We start from the raw sequence: 18092 nt of genomic DNA, 5'->3' as shown, positions 1-18092 counted from the left end.
AATTGTCATTGCAAAGGCCGATCTAAAAGGAAATTGTCTTAGTATAAAAGTAAAAGGCAAATTTAAATCTGATGGGGTCAGGGATATCCGGGGAATAAGGACAGTTTGTGAGGTAGCAGCTGTGATAGTTTTACACTCCAGTACATTGCGGTGAATGCTGGTAACAGTCAGTCTAGTGCCATTACAGAGACCCTTTGCTGGCAGGAGGTTTCTGAGAAGCATGATGCCTGAACCAATTTTAACTTTGAGTTTATGGAGGCATGCCAGTGGGAGTAAGACTATTAAGAAATTGTTCTGGGAATGATAGTTGATCTGCAGGATCGTCTGTTATGATGGAGTCAACGCTGGTGAATGTCACTTCGTCAGTAGGGATAAGCTTCAGCACTTGTTCATTAAGGTGTAGCAAGTCTTCATTGGTGACTTTTAATATAGCTTGAGTGCCGAGTTGTTCCAGAGTGACAGTTGAGAAGTCGATGTTGCCATATAGTTGTTGAACAGGATCAGAAATAAAAGGAAAACAATGTGAAGGCAATGTCACAGGTGTTCCGTTTTTCCCATCTCCAACATCGAGGTGCCATTTTGCGAAATGTTGTTCATCAGGAAGAGCTCTCATATTTGTCGTCAGTGTAAGAACATGTATGTGACGCCACAAAGGTTGCTTGTTAATGCAACTGGTGACAGTAAGTGCTCGGGAGCCACGCATAATGACGGGGAGAATTTGTTGGAAATCTCCACCCAATAGTATTTGTTTTGCCTCCAAATGGCTGCAAGTCACCTGTGAGGTCACGTAATAACCTGTCAACTGCCTGGAATGCGTATGCATGTGTCATTGGCGCCTTGTCCCATATTATCAATTTGGATTGCAGAAGATGTTGAGCGTGTGGCGAGGTAGGTTTGATGTTGCATGTTAAAGTAGTATTCAGCCTCAACGGTATTTTAAAAACAGAATGTGCAGTTCGTCTACCCGGTAACAATGTTGCAGCTATTCCTGTAGATGCTACGGTTGTAGGAATTTCTCCCCTAGCTCTGATGGTATGAATCAGGGTTTTGTAGACAATGGTTTTCCCTGGTCCTGCAGAACCATCTAAGAAGAAGCATGTTTGTCGGGGATGGGAATCACTGTATGCAGCGTGTAAAACAGTGTCAACAGTGTGTTTCTGTTCTGTGTTGAGTTTGTCGTAGTGTTCCGGGAGGAGGGTTAGAGTTGGCGGGCGGGGCGCTGTCTTGCGTGCGTGCATATCCCATGTCAGGCGACTTGGTGGATTATATATAGAAAAGCAGCCGGAACCGAAAAGAACAATGAAAAGTCAACGTGGCTCAGAGGTGCATGTGGACTGTAGCAGAGATGAAAGCAACTGAGGCGGTGTTTGGTGAGGTGTTGCGTGCTGGCACATGAGCAAGCAGTGTGCATGCCTTGAGAGCGAGGGTGGATGCGGAAGGAGGGTTAGAGTTGGTGGGCGGGGCTCTGTCGTGCATATCCCATGACGTGGGAGGAGGGTTAGAGTTGGCGGGCGGGGCTCTGTCGTGCGTATCCCATGGTCTTAGAGTTGGTGGGTGGGACTCTGTGAGTTGGCAGGCGTGGCTCTGTCGTGTGTATCCCATGGTCTCTGTCTTGCGTGCCATGGTCGGCTGCTTAGTGAATTGTTGGTGGGTGAGGCTCTGTCTTGCGTCTTGCCTGCCATGGTCGGCTGCCTTAGTGAATTACAGTGGAACCTCGGTTCACGAACGTCTCGGTACACGTACAAATCGGTTTACGACCAAAAAGTTTGCCAAACTTTTGCCTCGGTTCACGACCACACACTCGGTATACGAACAAGCCAGTTTCCCTTTCGGTTTGTACATGTTCAGTCTCTCCCTGTGCATTTCCTGTGCAGCGAGCAAGAGAGAGCGAGAGCGACACACACACACACAGGCAGCGTGACAGAGAGACAGACGCACACATACAGGCAGCGTGAGAGATAGAGCTGGACGCATAAGGTAGGAAGGTAGTTAAAGAATGCACTGGGCTTGATTTTGTTTTCACTTCTGTTTACAGCGATCGGTTCGTAGCATGCATTGTTGCAATGTTACTTTTCTTGGTGATTTATTAAATTACGGATTTTTCCAAATGTTCATTTTTTCCCTGTGCTTACAACTCATTAAAAAAAGTGTTTTTAGCCAGCGGTTGGTAGCGCTATAGTGCAAACTATTGCAGTGTTAGTTTTCTCTGTTGTTCAAGGTTTTCTCAGTGTTACTCAATGTTTTTACATTTAGTTTACTATTGTGCTGTGCATTCTATGGTTTAATTAACTATATTTGTGCTTAAAAACTTAAAAAAATATATATTTACAATAAGATTTTGATGACTTAAAAAAAATAACTTACCAGAAATGTTTCCAAATTCTGTAAAGACTCTGAAATCCGTAATTGATGGGATAGCGCCACTCTGGAAAATGTCTTGTCCAACAACAGAGGCAAATGGGTGTACTGCAGCAAGGGCATAAGCCTTCACAAGCCACGGGCTGTTAGGACCTGAAAGTGGTAAAGAAAACATTCAATAAAACAAAACCTGCTAAAAGCATTTGAATACATGTAAACATTTTAAATGAATTCACCCTAAATGTAACAATTGCTCTAATAATTTATATATATATACTAGCCAACCCCGGCGTAGCATACGCCGCATAATTATGTATTGATGGGTGAATACTTCCTGAATGACACAGTTGTCCAAACGGGGTGGGTTTGAGGGTACCACTGTGAGTGAATGAAAAGATGGACCTCTGGAGAGAGCAACATATAAATGTCCGTGACTGAAAGCGGGATCATCTGCGACGATGGAGGCCACGCTGGTGAAAGTTACTTCGTCGGTAGGGATAAGTTTCAGCACTTGTTCATTAAGGTGTAGCGAGTCTTTGTTGTTGACGCTTAATATAGCTTGCGTACTGAGTTGTTCCGGAGTCACAGTTGAGAAACACTTTTTTAATGTCTTTTAAGCACAGGGAAAAAAATTAACATGTGAAACATCCGTAATGTAATAAGCCACCAAGAAAAGTAACATTGCAATAATGCACGCTACAACCATATCGCTGTAAACAGAAGTGAAAACAAAATCGAGCCCGGTGCATTCTTTAACTGCCTTCTCTGCCTTGTGGCGCAGTAGTAGTGCTGCTGCTTTGCAGTAAGGAGAGTGTGGAAGATTGTGGGTTCGCTTCCCGGTTCTTCCCTGTGTGGATAGCGCTTTGAATACTGAAAACACCGGTATATCAATATAATGAAGTACTATTATTCTTATGCGTCCAGCGCTCTCTCTCTCTCTCGTGTGTGTGTGTGTGTGTGTGTGTGTGTCGCTCGCTCGCTCTCTCGGTCTCTCTCTCGCTCGCTGCACGTGTTCCTGCAGGCATACACCGCATAATTATTTATTTATGGCTGAACACTTCCGGAAAGACACAGTTGTCTAAAAGGGGTGAGTCCGAGGATACAACAGTAAGTGAATGAAAAGATGGAACTCTGGAGAGAGCAACATACAACTGTCCGTGACTGAAAACTGGTTTTGGCAGATACATGCATATCTTTTTGAAAGTTTGGCCCTGTGCCTTATTAATTATCATCGCAAAGGCCAATCTAACAATCTATCTTCGTGTAAAAGTAAAAGGCAAATTATCCACGACAAACAAACTGTTTTACATGCTGCATACCAACCCGCGGCGTAGCATACGCCGCATAATCACGCCGCTTTTTAAATGTTTTTTAAGCAGAGGGAAAAAAAATGAACATTTGCAAAATCCGTAACGCTGCTTTCAGTAAGTACAATACACACGCGTTTAATTTGTTGGCCACTTTTTGCCAGCCGTCTTTTCTGGTTTGGGCTGCTTTTGCAGTGTTACTGCTTGTGCATATTAAATCTTGAAATCTTTCGAGTAACTAATTAACTAACTAACTAACTAACTATCACCCACCCACCCACACACACAGCTTGTGTGAAAAAAATACGCCCATTCTTTCATCATTTTGTTGCAGCCTATCAAAGAGTTGCTGATCATGTTTTCTAGACTCAACATACATTGGCGTTTCACTCAGCGCAGGGGCGCGCATTCATCTCGGATTATTACATCCATCTTGACTAATCTGCTACACGGCTGCGTTTGAAAAACCGACTTATCCCGGATGAGTTTCACCGGCATTAATGATTAGGAATCCAGTTGGAACAAAACCCTGCAGCCACAGGGGTTCACCAGGACCGAGTTTGGGAAACACTGCTGAACACAGACGAAACAGACTCAGGTGAGGAGTTGGGGCGGGCAAAGTAGTTGCAGCTATTGATTATTCAGTGTTGTTTGCCTGGGTGTCTGATCTGCTCGACGGGATCAGAAATAAAAGGAAAACAATGTGAAGGCAATGTCACAGGTGTTCCTGTAGTATAGCGGGTTTACAGCTCCCCTTCAAAACGCCATTTTTAAATAAATAATCACTGCGCTCACAGAGTAGCGAGGGGCGTGGAAGTGTGGCTGAAACGGTTTCTGGGTGGAGTCGTGCTGCGGGTGTTTCTCCCCTGTGCAGTGTGCGAGCGAGTGAGGAAAGAGAGAAAGCCAATACGTTAGAGTGAGCAAGAGCAGGCTTGAAGGCAATGTCACAGGTGTTCCTGTGGTATAGCGGGTCCATAGCTCCCCTTCAAAAGGCCATTTTTAAATAGGCGACTGATAGTAGTGGAGTCAGGCACAGAGAAGGTCAGCTGCTGAGAAAGCGTCTCGGCTGTTGCTGGACCTGCACCAGTGAAGCAGGTGAGATGCTAATGAAAAAGAGGCACAGGGCTTATTGGTTTTTAAAGACTGCTTCCTTCATTGTGTTTTAACCTCAGTTTTAAAGGATTGTTTTAAGGATCCCATGGGATACCCTTCGCAAACTGTTTTACACGCTGCATACAGCGATTCACATCCGCGAGAAACATGCCTCTATGAACAGTCAACGTGGCTCAGAGGTGCATGTGGACTCTAGCACAGACGAACATAAATGACGCGGTGTTTTCTGAGTCGTCGCATCCGAGTTGGTGGGCTTGGCTCTGCAAGTTGTTGTCGTATCCAATGGTCTTAGAGTTGGTGGGTGTGGCTCCATCCTGCGTGCTTCCATGGGTGTCTTGCTTGCGCTGGCGGCGGCTTAGTGAATTATATATATATATAGATATCAAAACAAAATCTTGATATTCCTTACACCCCAGATTTTTACAGTTATATGTTACAGATACACTGGACAAATGAGAATTTTTAAAATGTCAGAAATTATAAATACTGTAAACAGATATTTGCAAAATTAGTTTAACAGAGAGATTGTACCAATACCACCATGTGTTAAGGCTACGCAAACTTAAAGAATCTGCTAATTAACAATATTGTAAACTCACTCTGCTTTGTGTTCTTTATTCTACAATTTTTTATTTGTGCAAATTGAAAACTGTTGGATTAATGGAGGAAGAATTGAAAAATGGCGTAGAATTTAACTTGCTCTATTGTTCACTTTGAATTGTGCCCACTGATGGGTGACAATGTTTAGATTGTTTTGTAAAGCTTTTATAGTAGTGTATTATGCTTAAAGGATAAGTTTGGTATTTTTCAAGTCAAAGTTATTTCTTCACAATCATTGTATATATTAGTTTGCCACATCAAACTGTATTATAAATGTTAAAAATAACTTGTATGTTCATGTAGTTTACAATGGGGCTGAAGTGTACCAGGGTCCATAGGTAGATAAAATCCTTAACCCTTACCAAATTAAAAGTAGCTAAGGTTTTGATTCAAGAAAACTTGCCTTCTACATTTATGAGGCAACTTTGTGAAAATGAAAGGAAACTAGAAGTAATTATTTTATCACTGATTCTTGTAACTATTTTTCTCAAGGTAAGAATATATTTCCTGTTCACTTTTCCGCTCATAGCCACCATCGTGGGTGCAGTTATGGCAGGTCCAGCAAACCCCCTTCACCAAGCTGCTTTATATCCTACTTTTGCTTCTGCAATTCTGTTTCTTCAGCAGTTATGTTCTGACATGGCTTGAAACAACAGATGCATGCTCAGATCATACAAATATTTTTTCCTAAACAGTGCCAAATTTCTGCCAATTACATTTTGTGTTGTTATTTTGTGGTAATATGGTAAAAAGAGCACGTAAGACTTTAGCCTCCGGTGTGTCTCAGATGTGGATCCTGGCCTTGGGACGGCTCATGGAGCTGGGAAAGCAGTGGCATACGGATTGCCTCTTACCCCGATGTGCATGAGGGGGCAAAAGGAAGAAACAGCTGGGAACAACTGTCACTCCAGAACATCTGGGGGGTGTGGTGGAACTGGCCACTGAAAGAAATCAAAAAGTAATATTTAAGGCCATCCCACCAGCAGTCTGTGTAAAGTGGCTAATTCCATTCATCAGTCTCTTACACGACTCAAGTTATTATAATATTCTCTCTCACTGAAGCACACACATGCATTATCAATCCAGTAGCAGCATGGAATGTCTTTGTAAAATAATTATACAAGTTTTCACTCAGTGAAAAAATATGAGTGAATGTAAGTGTGACCTTTTCAGTTATTATTGTCCAGTTGCGTACTGAACAGAGACAGCAATTCACATCTGGGAATCAACACTCAAGAATATCAATAGCTGTGCTTGGCCGTGACTTTCAGCAGGAAATTTTTGTCCCTGGGGCTGAAAGGTTCCTATGGAGGAGAGTAAGCATCAGAGTAAAGGGCATAGCTGGTCTCCTTTTAAAACGGCTGAACGCTACAACAATGGTTTGCTTTTTGTTTTTTTTTTTCTTCTTAAAACAGCATGAATATGCTGTTTCATAATATGTGTGCAATCTCAAGACGCAGATCAATACTCAATTACATTTTTCACTTGAAAAATTGCCGTATTCAGTAGGTTTTAAGGCTTTTCTTAACATGATTCCAGGACCCTTCACCCCCATTATAAAAGGCAAGTGCAGAATAGTTATTTTTTAAATTTATAAAGTGTGCTTCACTTTAAAACCCAGTTTAAGGTGGCGATTTAATATATAACATGATTGTGAAGAAACAACTTCAATCTGAAAATACTGAATTCATCCTTTAATAATTTAATCAAAAAAAGTTTATTATAAAAGCATTGAAGCAAATCCACTGGAGGACTGATGGGTAAAAATAAGTAATGTAAGAACATGCTTTTAATAAACTACCTAATTAAATCAAACAGGAACATCAATAATCATGTCATCTTTATTGCCTACATATCAATATTGTTATTCGTCTAAAAAAATCCTTATATGTCAGGCTCTATGGGCAACAGTCATCTTAGTCTAAGTGCTGCTCAGCACTACAATGTTTTAAAACAGATAATAAAATTCCCTATGGTACATATATACAAATATATATAGTTTCATTAAAAATAAGAAAAAATAGTAAAATATTCTGACATTACCATATTTGTAATAGTATATAGCATACTGGGCCTGTACATGGAAATATGCTATTTAGGAATAAAGTGACCTGTTACGAATACCAGAAATTAAGTATTTTTAAGTTTTGATGTACCTATTTGAAATACTATCTCCTTCCCTCCAATTCCAGCAGCTTCAAGATTGATGAAAGCCCGCACAAGCTTAGCCCATGGATGCTGTGTGATGAATCCATGACTAGCCTAGAAGACACAAAAAGCAAACCTTGCATGAGGCTGTTTGAAAAAGAAAGAGTTTGAAGTGCACTTGAGAAAAGACATTTTATGGTAAAAACACAAAGCATTCTGTCCCAGTTTCTACCAAGTATAAGAAAACACCATTGAAAAAGTAAGACTTTTTAAATATTTACTGTGCACAAAATAATCATTAGATCAGAGCATTCTGAACTTTTTTTCTCGGAGTACCATACCCAGTAATTTAAATGTTTTAAATAACCAACGATCTTATATTTTTTTACTACTGTACTCTTATTAGGCACATCCAAAAATGATTTTCCTTTAACTCCCTAACACCACCCCCTGTGGAACTGCATTTAAGGATATTAACAGAGGGAATACAGGTGAAAGTTTTTTTTGTGCACACTTTATTTTAATTTTTCTTAATGTATGCCAAATGCTTTTTTATGGATTATGTTTTAATGTAATAACAGTAGTGTAGTTTAATATGGAATAAAAGAAAGCCAAAAATTTCAATATAGTGCATTTAATTTATAAGAATTACAAAAATATGTATTCATTCAGATCAAAGTATGAGGAAAACAACTCACAAGCTAAATAAGACTTCAGGTTAATAAAACAGGAAAATAACTCACAAATGTTTACAAGTCAATGTGAAGGCTGAGCTCACTTCATGGCGCAGGGGGTCTTTATGTCGAGTTCCTGTTTTTATAACTTTAAGGGCAAATCTGGTTTTACATTCAGCCAAATCTTGTATTTATTTTTTTAAGAAAGGACAAAGGTAACCAAATAATGGAGACTCTGCATGAAACAGCAGCTTTCTGTTCTTAATTAATATTAAGGAACACCTACATAAAATGTTACGATACATTTACTGTATATTGGAGAGATTGGAGAGACAGGAGTAAAGTCTCACAGTAGGAGCACTATGAGATGGAGCTGGGAAATTGTTCATGATCTTTTTAAGTTGGGTTTCTACAACCCATAGTTGAATAATCTCCATAAAAATGACATCTGACTTCTCCAGGGATCTCATTTATAAAACTTTGCATGGATTCAGATGTGAATGTATGCATATTGCAAAAAACATGAAAATACACACACTAAAAAAAAAAACCTCAGAGATTTGCATCTTGATGCCCCCACGATCTCTTGAACCATGGACTTCCTGACCAACAGACAGCAGTATATGTGGCTGAGAGACTGTGTGTCAGAAATGGCAGTGTGTAATACTGGAGTACCTTAGGGAGCTGTCTTGTCTCCCTTCCTGTTCATCCTCAACACAAGAGACTTCCAGCACAATACCCAGTGCTTCCCATCTACAGATATTTTCAGAGACTCTTCCTTTATAGGCTGCATTAATAATGGAGATGAATCAGACTACAAGAAGGTTGTGGAGGACTTTGTCTTCTGATGTAGGGAGAACCTCCTGCAACTCAACATCAGCCAGGCAGAAGAGCTGGTAGTGGACTTCCGACATACCAAGAAGTCTCTGACATCAGTCACCATTTAGGGGGAGGATGTGGAAGTGGTACAGCACTACAGGTACCTGGAGGTCTGTATAAACAACTAACTGGACTGACCACACACTGGCACTAGACAAGAAGGGCCAGAGCAGACTGGACTTGCTAAGGAGACTCAAGTCTTCGGATGTGTGCAGCAAGCTGCTGGAAATGTTCTACCAGTCCATAGTAGCCAGTGCGGTGTTCAACGCTATGGTCTTCTGGTATCATTGTTCTCAAAAGATGCACAATGCCTGAATAAACTTATCAGGAAGGCATGCTCAACTCACAAGGTAAACCCTGGACACACTGGAAGTGCTTGTGGAAAACAAGATGGTGGCAAATTCAATACCATCATGAAAAATCCACTCCATCCCATCCAGGAGGCGCTCCATCATGGTGTACTAAGAAGTGTCTCTGGAATTGTTTTCAGCACACTGCTATCAGACAATTCAGTGCTTCCTCCTGACGTTCTCATTAAGATCCTTTTGAAATTTCTGAACAATATACATGTATTTATTTACTATTTATTTATTTAGCGCTGCTGCCTCGCAGTAAGGAGACCTGGGTTTGCTTCCTGTGTTCTCTCTGCGTGGAGTTTGCACGTTCTCCCCGTGTCTGCGTGGGTTTCCTCCCACAGTCCAAAGACATGCAGGTTATTGGCGGTCCTAAATTGTCCCTAGTGTGTGCTTGGTGTGTGTGTGTGCACATGCATTATAGCAAATGCGGGGGTCAGGGAAAGGCACCATATTCTGAGCAGGTTGTCACTATCACCTGGCACATGTAATGGCATCATTGCTGTTATAATGAATAGTGCAGGCCATATGAAAAAATGAGGGTTCAGCTAGTTACCTTACCAACATGCCAGCCATCGGGTGCAGAACCATCAGCAAGTCATGTGCCAACTCTACTTTGCTTCAAAATAAATGAATCACGGATTAACCCAGGCCACTGAGTCACAGTAATCAGCCTCATCTTGTCATCATAAATGACATGGGAGTTAATGGAATGTCATTGCGTATGTTTAACAAAAGCAGCTTTGCTCTCAGTAGGTGCACTCATAATTACCAATATTACATTCAGAAAACCAGACACTGCTGCAAATTGCCTTTCTATGAAAAAGAAACTAAAAGTGGCGCATCATCAGTCAATTAATGGTTTCCAGCATAGTGGGCATAATGAAGTTGAAGCTTGGATGAGATATTCCTGAGCTTTCGGCCAGTCACCTGTGAAGTGACAACAGGTAGTCTTTATAAAATGATGAAAAATTAGAAAAGTTCTTTAGTGCTAATTAGCAGCATTGGCCCCACTAAAAGGGAACTAAACTAGAGTCTGTACATTGTATTCATTCATTTTGAGGCATAATATGTTTGACACGTCAACACACATCATAACAACAGCTCAGTAATATGAATTATGATAGTGAGTCGTCATTTAGCTGGTTTGGCAGCATTGTCATTTATTTTCTAGACTTGCGCTTTCTTTTCATTCATTATAAGATTTCATTTCCCAGGCACCTTTTTAAACGGTCATTATTCACTACGGTTTATTTTAACATTACTTTTTACATTATCACTGTGTTTACTTGGTTTTTACTCCGGATTATCTGGTGTTTCTTCCTTGACATTAATGAACAGGTAAGTTCCTTTAATTGACCGCCACAATTCAGCAAATTAAAAATAAAAAAAATAATAAATTGTAAATAAATACAGAAAACTCTGTGACTAATTTGATAAATACATCATTTTGCAAGAGAAATAAATATAAATAAAATGTTACGTGAAATGTCCTTGTAAAAATATAAAGTAATTCAAAACAAGGCAAGTGTGTCCTAGAAAGTAGTGAACTGTTTCAAATAAAAGCTTCAATTTGCATAAAATGTTGGCCAAAATCTTCCTATCAGGTTTTCTGTCATTGGAGCTGATTTTATTATTGTTCAGTGAATTTCTGTTGTGGTGTTTCATATTGCTGGTGATCATAACATAATGACAAGACTTGGCATTTTCATTTACTGTAAAGCTAAAAGTCTTAATCCATTTTGAACTGAATTTCTTTTAGCAACAAGATTTGCTTTTGTATGATTTTGGCCAATTTTGTTTACTATGTTTCTTAGTTGTTTTAACATTTACTTTTTAACTTCATCAAGGAGACATTTGTTACATATCACCATTGCCATTCTGGACATTTTTTATGGGCCGTAACATCTGAATTTAAATTTGTAGCGTAAATGCACCTATATTTTTTTTAGACATTAAAAGCCCACCAAAAAAGCCCACCACCATGCATGCACTGTGGCCTATGGGCTAAGAAGCTGTATTGGAAGTGGAAATCACAGGGATCATGGATGCAGCTATAATTTTCTCTAATGTGCTAGACTAAAATAATACACTCATGCATTGCTTTAAAAAAGTGTCATATATGGGATGCCTATCTATTAAAAGACATACTTACACACACAAACCCAAGCCTGGCAAATTTAAAACTGTGTTATCTTAACAGCATGTCTGTCGACTATGGGGTAAGATCTCCAGGAATGTTAGCAGAACATGCAAACTCCACAAAGTAGGCCCCTTGGCTGAGAATCTAGCAATGACAGGCAGCAATGCTGCTCATTGTGTCACTATACTTGTTTGCCTAACATATGGAAAATGTCATACATAACAAAAGTTACTTAGTATATCTTTTACCTGCAGCCCACTTTCCTCTGCACCATTAAAAAGGAACAAAATGCCATGGGTCAGTGGAGTGGACTGATTTGATAATGAACGCAGTATTTCAAGCATAATTGAGCAGCTGACAGCATCATCACTAGCACCTAAATAAAAACATAAAGAATATATAATTAAAGTCGAAATGTACACAGATACTTTACTACAAAGAAAAAGTAATGATGCATACATTTATAAGATTCTGCCTTCTGCCCAATTCTGCTAGGATAGGGTAACAGCCCCTGTGATCTATGAACTGGATTGACTGGATTCAAAGGTAGATAGATGGGGATTTATTCTTGTCAGAAAAACTGAAAATGTAACCTTAGGATATGACAGGAGTACTGTTTCAATGGACCTACTTGCTAACTTGATCTGTAAATATACTATACTGAAATACCTGTATTATGTTAATTAGTGATATGTACTGTAGATGTCAATCCATTTTCTGAGCACACATATTCAAATTTTGGGTGAAAAGGAACCAAGCCTGGGAAACAGTCCCTCAGATAGCACACTGAATTATACAAGGCCAAATGTGGCTTACCAATTACCTCACCATTTAGAATAAAAAAAACAGTGTACCTGGAGAAAGCTCAAGGAAACACCAAGAGAATTTACAAACCCATGAACACAGTGGGTGGACCAGAATTTTGACAAAGTATCCTTAAGCTGTTGGGAGCATGTGCTAATAGTGTGTCGCCACACCCACCGCACGACAAACCACCCAGATTGGGGCCAGAGTGCAGCTGCTGACCCCTCAGCACCACACTGAAACAGTGGGAGGTTTTTTGCTTTTTTTGGTTTTTTTTTTTTTTTTTTTACGGTAGCTGGAGTGCCAATGCTGCCACCAAGTTTTCCCTGTAAACTGGAGAACCACTTGAATGCAGATTAACATCATACCCAGGATGAAGCAATAGCAGGTTAAGGGCCTTGCTCAAGAGCCCAAAGGAGTAGAGTCACTTCTGGCATTTACAGGATTCCAACCAACAGCATTAAAAAAATACAGCAATCTAATAAATACAATGATGGTTTACAATTCACAATTACTCAATAAAATATAACTTTAAATTCTGTTAAAATAATTTGTCTAAACAAAATCTATATTACAAAGATTTTTAAAGATACCTAGGAATCAAGTTCAACTTCTTTCTGTGATTTTCTGAAAGTCATCAGTGATGGTGTCTTTAAAGTTGATCCTTTCTGGCCAAAGTGACTGACTGTAAGCCACAATCTCTACCTCTGCCTGCCTCTGTGACCCTAACCAAGCTGCTTAGCCTGTCAGTGCTCCAACTGTACTTCTGTTGTAAAGCATTCTGGATTAAGGGATTACTATAAAATGATGCTTTGCAAAGGACTGCCATGCTGTCCTGGGTTGGTACCTGCTGCCAGAATAGACTCTTGTCTTCTATGTTAGTGTATTGGAATAAGCAAGCTCACGATAGATAGATAGATAGATACTTTATTAATCCCAAGGGGAAATTCACATATGAATGGAATGCACAATAGAAAAGTCATGTACTGTCAAGTATTAAAAGTTATGTGGTTATGTTTTTTTTTTTTTTTTTTAACACTGACAACATTGTTATTCAATTACAGATACTTAATGCATTCATCTGGCTCACAGCACTGTGAACAAGACTTCAATATACTGTGATTGTTTAGGCAAAGAGACAAAAGGAACTGTTGACATGAGACTGTGCAAATTACTGTACATACTGAGACAGTGGCTATTATCGAGTGGATAACCAGCTTGTTTTTTTTATATTCTTATGTTTGCAGATGAAACCAATCTAGTTGGGATGACAGTTAATTCAGAATCAGCCAAATGATGCTGGAGGGATCTGGAGAAAATGCAGGTGGGAGTGGATGACATTTAATGTATGTAAATGTAAGGTATTAGACATAGAAAGTAAAAATGTTACATGATTTGAATACATGATGTGAAGTTTGAAACCTGAAAATATAACTTATGAGGAAGACATAGAAGATGTAGTTAAAATGTCACTACCTACATCCAGACAATGCACAGAAGCCACTAAGAAGGCTAATACGATGCTGGGTTATAGAGCATGATGTGTATAATAGAAGTCAAGGTAAATTATGTTTAAGTTCTATAATGTCCTAGTGTGGCCGCACCTAGATTACCATGAGCAGTTTTGGTTTTCATATTTCAAAAAAAGATTTAGCAGTCCTAGAGAAAGTCAAGAGGGTAACAACTAATCTCATACTAGGGCTGCGAGATTTGAGCTGTGAAGAAAGATTGAAGGAGTTGAACGTTTTCAGTTTAAGCAGAGATTAAGTGGTGATATGACTGAATTTGTATGAAAGGAATTACTGCAGATGATCTCATTTATTACTTTAAATTAAGTTCTTCAACAAGAACATGAGGACGCAGAAACTTAAGGTTAAATTTCACCCAAATGGTAGAAAGTTTTTTTTCACAAACAGAACCACAGACACACATAATAAATTACCAAGTGGTGTGGTAGAGAGCAGGACTTTAGATAAATTCAGAACTCTACCTAGACACTCTACCTGGCCTACTCTTGTCAAGTTTTTTAGATTTTCAAATGACTGAAAGAGCAGTATGGTACCTGGACTGTTTGGCACAGAATCAAAATGACAGTTTGCCAGCACTGCATGTTGTGCACCTTCTCCTCCTCTTGGCTCCAGCTTAACAACAATATTAGTGATGTTGTCATAGTAATTGATAAAGTAACCAAAGTTTCTGTATCCTGTAGGCCTTTGTACATCCACTGTAATTGTGTGAGCAGTTTGGTTACTTTCCTGTCTGATAAATTCGATTTGACTCAGGAGATAATTTACTGTCAATATTTCATTTTCTGGACTCCCAACAGGCCTGGGGCCGAATGCTGTTATGTTGTCAAGATGTTTCCTATAAAATGAAATGAAAATTGAAAGTTAAGGCCACATGATGACTTAGGTAAGTTTAAGAGGTAACTAATAAGTGCATATACAGCATAATTGCTGAAAGAAGGAGATTATAAAAGAAAGGCCAAAATTCAGGATGTACTCTTAAGATGTGACATTCTGATTAGCGCATGATTTTGTTGTGTGTGCCCACATTTTTGTCAAGTGGGTGGCACAATGGCAAATGTGATTCTTGCTGCTGTGTCACAGCTTCAGCAGACTAGGTTCAAATTGACACTCTAGCTGACGTTTTATAGATTCTCTCCATTTACATGTTTTTTTCTTACACCCCAAAGATGTTTAGGCTAAGTTAATTGGCAATTCTAAACTGGCCTCTGCAAGTATGCCCTGTGAATGATTATCACTTTACACATAGTAAGTTCTTGTCTTGCACCCAGGGCTACAGGGATAGGCTTATGCCCATGCAACCCTAAATTGGATTAAGTAGGATCCATAATTGACTGATGTATGTCTGTGAAGCAAATTTGATGTTTACATGAATGTGGCAACTTATCACCACCCCTTAATTTTGTAAACATTTTTTTCCTGGTAACTGCCTTAGCTGTAACAGGATGAGTTTTCCTCATTCCCAGACACCCTGCTTGGAATTTCAAGGTGCTCCAGCGATGACAGTAAACAGATCAGAGTCTTCTCCTAACAGTGGACTGTGTCTTCTGTGGAAGGTGATCTAAGAAGCACCACCCCTGCATGCACAACCTACCTCTGCCACCTCCTCTCAATCCAGAGCCTTACTGGCTGTGTTCCAAGGACCTTGTGAGCTGATGGGCACCACACTCTTATCATAACTCCTTTAATTTTATTTTAGCCTCTGTACCAGAGGCTTTATTACTGCAACTCATGATTGTAGATGAGGATGGGATTTATAGACTGACCACTCAATCACAATCTTCTTCCTCCAGCTTACCTCTCAATTCACCATCATATTCACGGTTCACACTTGTTGTGCTAAGATTACTTTCTGCATTTGCAGCTCCACATTGGTCAGGTCTGTCATATTTTTCTACCCATCAAATAATCCCACGTCTCGTTTGTTTTGCTTTCGGTTTTTGTGACTGGAAAGTTACTTTGTGACGGTGGAATTTGTACAAATAATTCCGCGTATCTTATGTGCTTGCACACTAACTTTTTGTGTTGTAAAATAATTTTCTCCATACAAGCTGCCATTTTTATATTTTGTAATTGTTAAATTGTACACCATTTTCTATTCACACATTATCATTTTGCACGTGTTATCTCGTTTATTGCAATTGCTTGATGACTTTCGACTTTTTTTAGGCTTTCTCATTCTCTTTTACTTTGCTTTTTATTTTATTGAGTACATGAATCGTTTCTCGTAGTTACCCCTCATAATTACAGCTTTTTCCACTTACTGTACGTCTTACCGCAGGTAGATACTTTTCTGTCCTTGTATTTCCAGCATTTTCTATTACTCAAATGTTTGAGGATTTTCTAATTATTTCTAATTTTAATGCTTATAAATTAAAGCGCATTTTCGAAATAAAATCTGTTGAGGCAGAAGTTTCTCCGTGTTTTCTTTTACATAACTGACATTTGCGTCTATTAAGCTTAGCACACACACCCAGCCGCACCGAACAGGCCAGAGCCCCCGCATTCTGAAGCATGCACCTTCGCCTGCGCCCTCACCTGGCCCTCTCGGCATTGAACTCGCCCGTGGACCTCCAGACGAGCAGCTGTCGCACGGAGAACTGCACCAAAGCCCAAAGCAAGAACAGGAAGATGGACAGGGACAACTCCACCCCAATCTCTTTTAGTATACAGGTGAGTTTCAGGTTCAGGCTCTTGCAAACGTTTCGTCGACTTTTTCTGTCTTGATCCTTTTTGGTTTTGCCGTTGTTGTCGTCGTCGTCACCGCCATCCAGTAGTGGGCTGAGTTCCAAGACACTGTAGTCCGTTGTTCTCCGGACTTTGGGACGGTTTTCCATGGTCTCCTTTAACGTTGTGCTTGTGTTAATGGAAATAGCGTGGGGCGCATTGAGTCGCATTAGGAGTGTCGCTGTATTTAGGGGCGGTGTTAAGTGAGATACTGGCAAATGTTACAGTACTAGCGTGTAAAAGTAACGACATTGAAGTTTACAACATATTTACAGAGCTGTGCAAAATGTAATGCAAGGCCGATAAGTGGTTTGTACATTGATTCATTAAATGATTTTAAAGAGAACAAATCCACATTGGATTGCGTATGCATATTGCCCGGCCATTGCGTGTTAGGTTCATTGGCGGGCTTGGCACACGCCCACATCTGCAGCCTAGCAACGGTGCGGACAGCGACGTTTAACTGACATTGTAAAAGTTGAAATCTCCTCGTGCCACCTTAATTATCACATTTTGCACAACAAGGGTACCAGTTTTAAATTGCTCGTTAGATTCACCTGGTCCTACATGAGTACACAGCTCAAATTCAATGGCGCTTATGGCAAACTCCAGTATATGCAGAACAGCATAGGGTGAGCATTTAAGAAACACAGTAAAAGGATCGCTTTTATTTTCAGTGGACGACACCACTACATGTGAAATATGCCTAGCTCGTCCTATGTATGTCTGTCAATTACATTGGCAAGCAGGCTTATTCGCATACAGAGCACAGCTTATACAAAACTAAGAAATGTAATGAGTCCTGTAAAAGTTAACATCATGTTGGGCCACTTCAGTTTTCACACGTTTGTGACAAAATGTGTTCATCTGCTGGTAAACTATTGCTTTGTTGTCATGTGTGCATAGTACGAATAAATTCTTGCTTGCAGGTCACCTCAGAACAGCTAACAAAAATTAAAAACAAAAATAAATAAAACGAATACATAGAATGCAACATACAGTGCTTATGAAAATTTCACCCCTTTTGAAGTTTTCACATTTTACTGTTATAAAACACTGAATCACAGTGGATGGAATTTGGCATTTTAACACTGATCAACAGGAAAAAAGACTTGTGTCAAAGTGAAAACAGATCTCTGCAAAGTAATCTATATTAGCAATATAAAACACAAAATATTTTATTGAATAAATATTCAAATCAGTATTTAGTAGATACAGCTTTGGTAGACATGACAGCCTCAGTTCTGTGTGCACAGGTCTCTGTGAGCTTGACATGTCTGGACACTCTAGTTTTTCCACATTCTTCTTTACAAAATTGCTCAAGCTGTGTCAAGCTGTATGCTGATTGTGAAAGAACAAATTATTTTCAGCCCCAACCACAGTTTCTCAATTAGATTGAAGTGTGTACTCTGACTTGGTCATTGCAGGACATTAACATTGTTGTTTGAAAGTCATTCCTA

The 18092-nt window shown here is 39.6% G+C and overlaps 1 protein-coding gene across 1 annotated transcript in view; it reads right to left on the bottom strand.

Moving 5' to 3' along the window:
* LOC114654409 (endoplasmic reticulum metallopeptidase 1-like) overlaps nt 1-16874 on the bottom strand; it is a 50330-nt gene extending 33456 nt beyond the window's left edge. The window contains exons 1-5 of the mRNA XM_028804953.2: nt 16444-16874; nt 14442-14743; nt 11824-11951; nt 7535-7640; nt 2365-2511 (exon numbers count right to left, since the gene is read on the bottom strand). Coding sequence (XP_028660786.2) covers nt 2365-2511; nt 7535-7640; nt 11824-11951; nt 14442-14743; nt 16444-16802 — 1042 coding nt within the window. The 5' untranslated portion in view covers nt 16803-16874. The remainder of the gene's footprint in view (nt 1-2364; nt 2512-7534; nt 7641-11823; nt 11952-14441; nt 14744-16443) is intronic.
* Nucleotides 16875-18092: the final 1218 nt, after the last annotated feature.

Source organism: Erpetoichthys calabaricus, chromosome 7, assembly GCF_900747795.2.
Source record: "Erpetoichthys calabaricus chromosome 7, fErpCal1.3, whole genome shotgun sequence".
Taxonomy (NCBI): Eukaryota; Metazoa; Chordata; class Cladistia; order Polypteriformes; family Polypteridae; genus Erpetoichthys; species Erpetoichthys calabaricus.
Note: the sequence above shows the minus strand (reverse complement) of the source record. Positions and strands in the feature narration are given on the sequence as shown.